Source organism: Doryrhamphus excisus, linkage group LG8, assembly GCF_037039965.1.
Source record: "Doryrhamphus excisus strain RoL-2023G ecotype Guam linkage group LG8, RoL_Dexc_Guam_v1.1, whole genome shotgun sequence".
Classification (NCBI taxonomy): Eukaryota; Metazoa; Chordata; class Actinopteri; order Syngnathiformes; family Syngnathidae; genus Doryrhamphus; species Doryrhamphus excisus.
The window spans coordinates 22,201,171-22,211,675 of record NC_136364.1 but is presented as its reverse complement, the minus strand read 5'-3'; the positions used below and the strand labels follow the sequence as shown (position 1 = coordinate 22,211,675).

The 10,505-nt window shown below is 39.1% G+C and overlaps 1 protein-coding gene across 2 annotated transcripts; it reads left to right on the top strand.

Annotated features, from left to right (window-relative positions):
• The first annotated feature begins 786 nt into the window (after window positions 1–786).
• Window positions 787–10,128, top strand: tmem25 (transmembrane protein 25). Of its 2 annotated transcripts, XM_078793038.1 has the most exons (10): window positions 787–1,109; window positions 2,631–2,737; window positions 5,301–5,645; window positions 5,748–6,038; window positions 6,111–6,242; window positions 6,318–6,351; window positions 7,699–7,799; window positions 9,019–9,105; window positions 9,218–9,352; window positions 9,749–10,128. In XM_078793038.1, exons 2-9 carry the CDS (start codon window positions 2,656–2,658, stop codon window positions 9,289–9,291), a joined length of 1,146 nt encoding a protein of 381 aa, XP_078649164.1. In that variant the 5' UTR covers window positions 787–1,109; window positions 2,631–2,655; the 3' UTR covers window positions 9,292–9,352; window positions 9,749–10,128. The 2 variants fall into 2 exon arrangements, with proteins under 2 accessions (XP_078649164.1, XP_078649165.1); XM_078793039.1 differs by lacking the exon at window positions 2,631–2,737 and having other exon boundaries at window positions 788–1,109.
• Window positions 10,129–10,505: the final 377 nt, after the last annotated feature.

Here is a 10,505-nt window from a genome sequence, read left to right as displayed (position 1 = left end):
CCATCTGTAAAAAAAAAAAAAAGGCGATGAAAAGTGAAGAACAAATTGAGCAAAAAAAAAGTGATGAGTGAATTTCTGCCAGATAGTATTCCTTACTCATGGATGGAATATTTTTGTAGTTACAGCAAAAAAAAAAAAAGCCGATGAAAAGTGAGCATTTGAACTACACTAAAGCATTTTTGGAAATGAATAATAAGTTATGTAGTCGTCAATGCTATTGAGACATATTGTCAATAGTGACTTAAAAGAACAAATTAAGCAAAAAAAGTGATGAGTGAATTTCTGCCATATAGGATTCCTTATTTATGGATGGAATATTTTTGTAGTTACAGCATAGAAAACCTGTTTACCATCATCTCCTGCACGCGGGTACTGGACATGGTACATGGTACATCAGTGGAGGGGACGAGGAGGCCAGCCTTCATCCATGGTTGAGTGTTGGATCTCCATGTTGGACACCCGAGAAGGAACGTGAAGGTTGACTGGACTTTATAGGATGTAAGTAAAAATGTGATGGAAGTCTGCTTTCCAGATATTGGACCTGTGTCACATTTGTTCTATGTATTTATATAGCTGCAGTGCTCTGTGTGCGGCTGCTTCTGTCTGTCTGTTCAGCTGCACTGCAGAAGCTTTATAGTCTAAAATAATGGAGCTCAGAAAACATGAGCAGCAGTTGTGTGCATCTTTAACGTGTCTGATGATGATAAAGAATACGACAAGGAGATATTAAATTTGCTCTCATCTCCACCACAGTCCAATTCTTCTTCCCTTTGTCCTGTTTAGCATCCTTTGTATTTTCTACTTGTCTTCCCTTCATCCTTTCATCCTCTCGGATGCTACCTCCCCTTCTCTCTCCCTCCCACTCTCCTCTCAATGACTGCCTGAGTCAGCTGGCTTCACCAGTGAGTGAATGCTGCTACTGGAGGTGCCGTATCCTGCAGAGAACCTTGTGTGTGTGTGTGTGTGTGTGTGTGTGTGTGTAGCTGAGTGGACGCAGATGGGAAAGCTACTGAGTCAGAAAGGCTGACTCTCATCACGATCCTTCACTCCTCTGCTGCCATGGAGATCCGGCAGGCTGAATCACAGCAGCGTCTGCACAAAGGGCTGAGGTAACACTGTGATGATGAGTGTGATGAGCGTGATGAAGGTGGTGAAGGATTTAGGGATGAAATGCGTGAAGCACAAGCATCTGTACGAGCGTGCATGCAGCCTTGTGGATGTGCGTGGACCTTTTTTTTGTAGTCCCTGCGGCCTTGCTTTGCTGGTGTGAAGCAAGCGTCGCTTGGGTGAGGATCATTTCCTTGCTCATCATGGCAGGCTGATGAGGACCAGGACTGCGTCCTTGGTGACACAAATGCTGGGCTCCAATAGCAGACACAGGAACTGCAATCCTGAATGCACGTTGGCATCAGTTCAACCACTAATGTAATGTTTTCAACCAACAGAGAAGATCAGAGCATCTATACTTTGCATGAATTTGGAAGTGACAACATCATCAAATCAGGGGTGTCCAAACTGTTTAAACCGCGGGTACGAGAACTTCATGGGACATCCTATGGTAATGGTAATGGTAATGGTAATGGTAATGGTTTTATTTCATTTGAACATGCATCAGATTACAATTGAGTGCATCCCATAATCAGTTCCCAGTTCCACATGTCCAAAAGGAGTAGGAAGAAGCAAAGCTTATTAAATCCTACATCTCCATCTGGTACTTTTACAATCACTAACTGTTACATTTGTTCACTTCCTGCTTTCCTAATATAGTTTAAGTTTTATATATTTATTTATTTTATTTTTTATTTTTAATTATTTATTTATTTATTTTAAATTTTTTTAGCACGAACCGAAGTACAAGGTGATATGACCATACAATGACATAATTTTTATTTTTTATTTATTTTAATTTATTTTATTTTTTTTTGTTTTTTATTTTTTTGATTTTATTTTAGTCATGTACCGAAGTACAAGGTGATATGACCATACAATTACATAATTTCTATTATTTATTTATTTATGTATTTTTATTTTGGTCACATACCGAAGTATGAGGTGATATGACCATACAATGGCATAATTTTTATTTTTTATTTATTTTAATTTATTTTATTTTTATTTTTTTTTTGTTTCTTTTTTTATTTTGGTCACGTGCCGAAGTAAGAGGTGATATGACCATACAATGACATAATATTTAACTTTTATTTATTTTTATTTATTTTAGTTTTATTAAATTTTTTTTAATTTTATTTTTTTTAATTTTATTTTGGTCATGTACCGAAGTACAAGGTGATATGACCATACAATGACATAATTTTTTTTTCATTTATTTTTATTTATTTTAGTTTTATTTATTTTTATTATTATTATTTTTTTTTTTTTATTTTGGTCCCGTACCAAAGTACTGGGTGATATGAGCATCCAATGCCATAATGGGTACCATAGTGCGTGTCAATATAGTGATATATATAGCACATCATGACTGGTTCAAGACTCTTCATCCTTGGATTTAGCAAGGATGAACGGTCCATGTATTTCAACTTTCCAACCACCCTTCCTCAAGACCATTTTTTCGCTTTTTCTTGAAAATGGTGCTCCACTCTTTTTTTAATCAAATGCTCATCTCCCATCAGGTAGGCTTGTGTATGCGGAGATAGTATGGACGATGTGTGCAAGAGATGGTGGTCATCTGGATGTCGGGCTGTTGTGTTTCTTCAGACACTGGCCTTCTCCTATGCAGGTAAAGATGACCAGATCTCTGGTCTCATCAACTGGACTGTTGTCATATGTGAAGTCATCGTTTATAATACATTCGGAATGGAATTTCAAATTTCAAATTTCAAATGCTACCTGTTGGTTTTAAAGGCGATGGTAAGTGGTGCACAACTATATTCTCTTATTAAAAAAAATATTAGAAAACAGTCTACAAAATGGATGGATGGACATTGATAATGTCTTAAAGGGGCCCTGTTGCTCATTTTTGACCCTTTGTATTGTATTGACTCCTATAGAGCAGCTACACACAATAACCGACCCAGAAACTTTTTTAGATCTTCCAGAATCTGCACCTATTCCAGCAATATTTCAAAGAAATACAAGAATTTTGAAAAGCAGCTTTATGTTGGGAAGTTTTTATGACTGTAGGAATAGATATTGGTCAAAAGAGTGAAAAGTGAGGTTCCAGGGAGAAGAGCTACAGAAGGTGGAAGGGGCCCTGTTGCTCAAAAATGAGCCCTGTTGCTCAGTTTTGGCCCTTTGTATTGAATTGTGGACTCCTATAGCGCAACTACACACAATAACCCACGCAGAAATCTTTTTAGATTTTCCAGAATCTGCACCTATTCTAGCAATATTTCAAACACAAGAACTCTGAAAAGCAGATGTATGTTGGGAAGTTTTTACGACTGTAGGAATAGATATTGGTCAAAAGAGTGAAGAGTGAGGTTCCAGGGAGAAGAGCTACAGAAGGTGGAAGGGGCCCTGTTGCTAAAAACATGAGCCGTGTTGCTCATTTTTGGCCCTTTGTATTGAGTTGTGGACTCCTATAGAGCAGCTACACACAATAACCGACCCAGAAACTTTTTTAGATCTTCCAGAATCTGCACCTATTCCAGCAATATTTCAAAGAAATACAAGAATTTTGAAAAGCAGCTTTATGTTGGGAAGTTTTTATGACTGTAGGAATAGATATTGGTCAAAAGAGTGAAGAGTGAGGTTCCAGGGAGAAGAGCTACAGAAGGTGGAAGGGGCCCTGTTGCTCAAAAATGAGCCCTGTTGCTCATTTTTGGCCCTTTGTATTGAATTGTGGACTCCTATAGAGCAGCTACACACAATAACCGACCCAGAAACTTTTTTAGATCTTCCAGAATCTGCACCTATTCCAGCAATATTTCAAAGAAATACAAGAATTTTGAAAAGCAGCTTTATGTTGGGAAGTTTTTATGACTGTAGGAATAGATATTGGTCAAAAGAGTGAAGAGTGAGGTTCCAGGGAGAAGAGCTACAGAAGGTGGAAGGGGCCCTGTTGCTCAAAAATGAGCCCTGTTGCTCATTTTTGGCCCTTTGTATTGAATTGTGGACTCCTATAGAGCAGCTACACACAATAACCGACCCAGAAACTTTTTTAGATCTTCCAGAATCTGCACCTATTCCAGCAATATTTCAAAGAAATACAAGAATTTTGAAAAGCAGCTTTATGTTGGGAAGTTTTTATGACTGTAGGAATAGATATTGGTCAAAAGAGTGAAGAGTGAGGTTCCAGGGAGAAGAGCTACAGAAGGTGGAAGGGGCCCTGTTGCTCAAAAATGAGCCCTGTTGCTCATTTGTGGCCCTTTGTATTGAATTGTGGACTCCTATAGAGCAACTACACACAATAACCCACGCAGAAATCTTTTTAGATTTTCCAGAATCTGCACCTATTCTAGCAATATTTCAAACACAAGAACTCTGAAAAGCAGATGTATGTTGGGAAGTTTTTACGACTGTAGGAATAGATATTGGTCAAAAGAGTGAAGAGTGAGGTTCCAGGGAGAAGAGCTACAGAAGGTGGAAGGGGCCCTGTTGCTAAAAACACGAGCCGTGTTGCTCATTTGTGGCCCTTTGTATTGAGTTGTGGACTCCTATAGAGCAGCTACACACAATAACCCACACAGAAACCTTTTTAGATCTTTTAGAATCTGCACCTATCCCAGCATTATTTCAAACACAAGAACTCTGAAAAGCAGCTTTATGTTTGGAAGTTTTTACGACTGTAGTTATGGATGTTGGTCAAAAGTGTGAAGAGTGAGGTTCCAGAAGAGAAGAGCCACAGAAGGTGGAGAATTTGAAGGAGTCAACAGTTCAGAAGAGCGGAGATTGTGAGAAGGAGGTGAAGAAGCGTGTGGAGGCAGGATGGAACGGATGGAGAAGAGTGTCAGGCGTGATGGAAGAGGTCTAGGATGCTGAGGTTCTCATTGGGACTGACCAGGATGGATAGGATCAGGAAGGAGTACATCAGAGGGACATTACATGTTATAGACCTTGGAGATAAAGTCCTTTAGGCCAGACTGAGATGGTTGGGACATGTCCAGAGGAGAGATAGTCCATATATTGGTAGAAGGATGCTGCCAGGTAGGAGTTGTCGAAGAAGACCAAAGAGGAGGTTTATGGATGTAGTGAAGGAGCACTGGTAGAAGTTCACCTCAACACATCTACAGTACGATATATATGATTAATATTCAAAAGTCCATCATATTTGACCTTCATTTTGCTACTTCTTGAGTTCCGAATTCAGTCCTCAAAAACGTTACTTCCTGTTCCCACAGGCGCTATCGAACCCGCCCCCAAAATTGACGGATACCATCGGGCGGCGGTAACATTAAGAGAAAACATGACACACAAGTTCCGCTGTCAATCAGACGGCTGGGATCGGCAGGCCCCACCCCTGCTGACCTGGTACCTGAACGGGGAGCAGCAGAGGGCGCTCCGTCCGAAAGGCGCCCCCGTGACGACGTCCCATAAAGACTCTGCGATGAGGAGATCAGGAGCCAATCAGAGCAACAGCTCGTTCTCCTTGCGGGCCAGGAAGTGGGACAGAGAGTTGGTGTGCGTGGCGTCGGACCCCGAGTCTGGAGAGAGCTACAACGCCACGGTCACGCTCAATGTCCAGTGTGAGTACCAGGAAATACTTCGGTTTTTGACCGAATACACGCTGAGTTCTTGTAAAAGGTCTGCAATGGAGGTTCTTAGCATCGTTCTGCTTTGTCTTCTAGTTCAGCCCGAGATCCTCAGGGTCAGCGCACACTACAGCGAAACCTCAGACCCCGGCCTTATCTTAGTCCTCTTTGCTCTGGTTCAGTCCAACCCGCCTGCCACCTTCGCCTTCGTGGACCAGTCGGGTCAGCTCGTGGCCAATACTTCGGACATCCTCGTCCTCGACTCACGTAGCTACCCCTACCTGACCAACCACACGCTGAAAGTCACACTCGGCAGCCTATCAGGGAATATCTCGCTGAACGCCAGCAACAGCGTCGGCGCGGCGCAAAGCAACCTCACCCTGGCAGGTCACTGGGCTTCGGACAGGGAACGCGTTTGAACGACCGGCGTTTACCGCAGCCTTCCTGTGTCTCCCTCAGAGTTCCTGCAGTCTCGCGTGGAGGTGCCGATGCTGGGAATCGTTACCGGGGGGGCCATGGCCTTCATGGCCCTTCTCATCCTCAGCCTGATCGTCCTCTGCCTCATGCAAAAAACTAAGAACAAGTCCATCGGTGAGAAGTGTGGCCCCTTATGGGTGCGTGACACAAATCAGGAAGTATATTAAACGTTATCGTTTTGTGTTCCAGATGATACAGTGGAGATTGTGATGACCAAGAAAAGGTAAATACCATGCTAGTTCCTGGTCAGCCATTATGGAATATCACATTTTAATCAAATGGCGATAAAAGTAGACCTTTGTATGGTAGATGGTAATGGTAATGGTAATAGTATTGGTAATGGTAATGGTAATGGTAATGGTAATGGTAATGGTAATGGTAATGGTTATGGTAATGGTAATGGTAATGGTAATGGTAATGGTAATGGTTTAATTTGATTTGAACATGCATCAGATTCCAATTGAGTGCATCCCATAATCAGTTCCCAGTTCCACATGTCCAAAAGGAGTAGGAAGAAGCAAAGCTTATTAAATCCTACCCCTCCATCTGGTACTTTTACAATCACTAACTGTTACATTTGTTCACTTCCTGCTTTCCTAATATAGTTTAAGGTTTTTTTATTTTTATTTATTTTTATTTTATTTAAATTTTATTTTTTTAATTTTTAAAATTTATTTTTTTTAAATTTTTTAGAACATTTTTAATTTTTAATTTTTTTTTATTTTTTACATTTTTTGTCACGTACCGAAGTACAAGGTGATATGAGCATCCAATGCCATAATGGGTACCATAGTAAGTGTCAATATAGTGATATATATAGCACATCATGACTGGTTCAAGACTCTTCATCCTTGTATTTAGCAAACATCAACTGCTTGTATTGATCAAGACAATTAAGGACAAAATGTTTTTTGTGTCAATATTTTGGGCTTTCTGGGATGGATTAATTGGATTTAGATTATTTCTTGTGGGAAAATTGGTCTTGGACCTATTGGAACTAATTAATGGCGCTAACCAAGGTTCCAGTGTAGCCTAAAATTTATTTTTATTTTTATTTTTATTTTTATTTTTATTTTTATTTTTATTTTTATTTTTATTTTTATTTTTATTTTTATTTTTATTTTTATTTTTATTTTTATTTTTATTTTTATTTTTATTTTTACTTTTATTTTTATTTTTATTTTTATTTTTATTTTTACTTTTATTTTTATTTTTATTTTTATTTTTATTTTTATTTTTATTTTTATTTTTATTTTTATTTTTATTTTTATTTTTATTTTTATTTTTATTTTTATTTTTAAATGCAAGAACAGCAATTATAATGAGACAAAATAACAAAGTATTCTAGCAGTAGTCATAGTCAACATCCAACACTCTGGTCAATCAGAGCCTCAGGAAAGGTAAAATAAAAACACCGTAGATGCAAATTGGGGTTCTTCTAGTAGGAGCCAAAGCAATAAATGAGAAACTGTTATTACAATGCAGGCAGGCCACTCCCAGCATCCATACGGTGCCGTACAGGAAACAGAAATAATAAATATTATTATGTGTGTATTATGTATGTGCATAGTGACTCCACCAACCTAAAAGCAGTGACTCCTTACATCCCAAGAGAGAACATGTCGCTGCCTTCCAACATGCAGCTCCATGATCTCAGCACTTTGAAGAAAGGTACATCTTCAACTCGATTCATCACCGTTGAATATACTACGTACATAATCACGCTTCTTCTCTTCTGATATTCACTTTCATCTTTAGTCCATTACTTTGATCTTGTTTTTCCATCAGTGGTTGATATAGTTTATATTCTTATCTAACATACGTAGCTGCTACACTCATTTCTTCCATTGGCTAATAATCTAAAAATAAGTATGATGGTTGTAGAATCCGGGTGTGCTGTGCTTTCATTTTGAAGCTGATTTTGCACTGAACTAACCCTAACCCTAACCCTAACCCTAACCCTAACCCTAACCCTAACCCTAACCTTAACCCTAACCCTAAACCTAACCCTAACACCCTCCCCTAACCCTAACCCTAACCCTAACCCTAACCCTAACCTTAACCCTAACCCCTAATCCTAACCCTAACTCTAACCCTAACCCTAACCCTAACCATAACCCTAACCCTAACCCTAACCCTAACCCTAACCCTCCCCATCCCTAACTCTAACCCTAACCCCAAATCCTAACCCTAACCTTAACCCTAACCTTAACCCTAACCCTAACCTTAACCCTAACCCCTAATGCTAACCCCTAACCCTAACCCCTAACCCTAAACTTAACCCTAACCCTAACCCCTAATCCTAACCCCAAATCCTAACCCTAACCTTAACCCTAACCTTAACCCCTAATTTTAACCCTAACCCCTAACCCCTAACCCTAATCCTAACCCTAAACTTAACCCTAAACTTAACCCTAACCCTAACCCTAACCCTAACCCCAACCACAAAATCCTAACCCTAACCTTAACCCTAACCTTAACCCTAACCCTAACCCTAACCCCTAACCCTAACCCTAACCCTAACCCTAACCCTAACCCTAACCCTAACCCCTAACCCTAACCCTAACCCTAACCCTAACCCCAAATCCTAACCCTAACCCCTAACCCCTAACCCCTAACCCCTAACCCCTAACCCCTAACCCTAATCCTAACCCTAACCCTAACCCCTAACTCTAACCCCTAATCCTAACTCTAACCCCTAACCCCAACCCTTCTTTTTACATTTTGAAGCTCTACTTAGAACCAATTAAGACGTAAAAGTGCAAACTGTAAATTCTTGCATTTTTCCAGCTAGTTTTACAGTTTTGATCACGAGTATATTTGCCGTCACGTACGTTTATTTGCTCCTAAACTCCATTTTTTGCCCCGTTATGCCTACATGACTCCAAAGCACGAGAGACAAGCCAGCTAAACGGTGGTGGACAGAAGAAGAAAGAAGAGGAGGATGAAGACCTGTCTTTAGCATACGCAGCCAGAGGTCAGGTCATGTTATTACGTTGAGTATTCACAGTATGCAGTACTTCCAATACAGACGAAGAGCAGTGTAGTTCTTTAATTCTACTCTTTTTCTAATGCGTGATCTCTCCCAGGGTTTGCAAGATATCCAATGGTGGGATACATCTACAAGGTGAACAGCACAAGCAGTGAGGAGATCTGGCTCTGAGTGACCCCAAACACAAATGCTATATATGCTATATATGCTATATATGCTATATATGCTATATATGCTATATATGCTATATATGCTATATATGCTATATATGCTATATGTGCTATATATGCTATATGTGCTATATATGCTATATATGCTATATGTGCTATATATGCTATATATGCTATATGTGCTATATATGCTATATATGCTATATGTGCTATACATGCTATATATGCTATATATGCTATATATGCTATATATGCTATATATGCTATATGTGCTATATATGCTATATATGCTATATATGCTATATATGCTATATGTGCTATATATGCTATATATGCTATATGTGCTATACATGCTATATATGCTATATATGCTATATATGCTATATATGCTATATATGCTATATGTGCTATATATGCTATATATGCTATATATGCTATATATGCTATATGTGCTATATGTGCATGCATAACAAATTCAACTGCAAAAAAACTGCAAAAGGATTCCCCGTTTCTGCAACTCAAAATTTTTTTTGGTGTGTTTCCAACATGAAATCGTGGGTGTGATGTCTCAACAAAGCGTGTGTGAACACCTAAACACCTAAACTACTATTTAGTACTATTTACTAGTACATGCTATATGTTTTGACACCAAGTGTAACCATGCTGATAGTCTTATCTTCCATGCTGTTGTTCATCGTCCAATCATACTGCAGAATGGCATATGGAGTTGATGCAAAGTATGTATGTATTTATATATGCACATGCAACATAACATCACGTAATGTATATTTGTTTGCATATGTACATGTGTACTGTATACTATGTAGTATTGAATAAAGATGACAATAGTCAATGTTTTTTCTGCTGTGGGTCTACTGTCTTCCACCAGGGGGTGCAGTAAGGTGCAGGATAAAGAAGTGCGTGTGTGTATGTGTAGTGTGTATGTTTATGTGTAGTGTGTATGTGTATGTACAGTATATGCATAAGACACCAGGTGCTGATTCTAGGTCTGATACTTTTCATGTGACTGTTCTAACAGGAAGTGGTATTGAGCAGGGGGAGGAACGTCTTTCCTGCATCTTGCCACACACAAACTTTTTTACATTTTTTCGACACCATGATAAAAAATTAAATTAGTAATGTGAACGTACAAAGTCATGCATGGGTCTTTGTTTTACCTGAAAAAAAATTATTCCATACCGTTTGGCCCTGTTA

Coding starts and splice junctions, on each gene's coding strand:
- tmem25 (XM_078793038.1), top strand. CDS start 2,656: ATGGACGATGTGTGCAAGAGATGGTGGTCATCTGGATGTCGGGCTGTT. Junction 6,039..6,110: donor AAGCAACCTCACCCTGGCAG/GTCACTGGGCTT, acceptor TGTCTCCCTCAG/AGTTCCTGCAGTCTCGCGTG. Junction 6,243..6,317: donor AACTAAGAACAAGTCCATCG/GTGAGAAGTGTG, acceptor TTTGTGTTCCAG/ATGATACAGTGGAGATTGTG.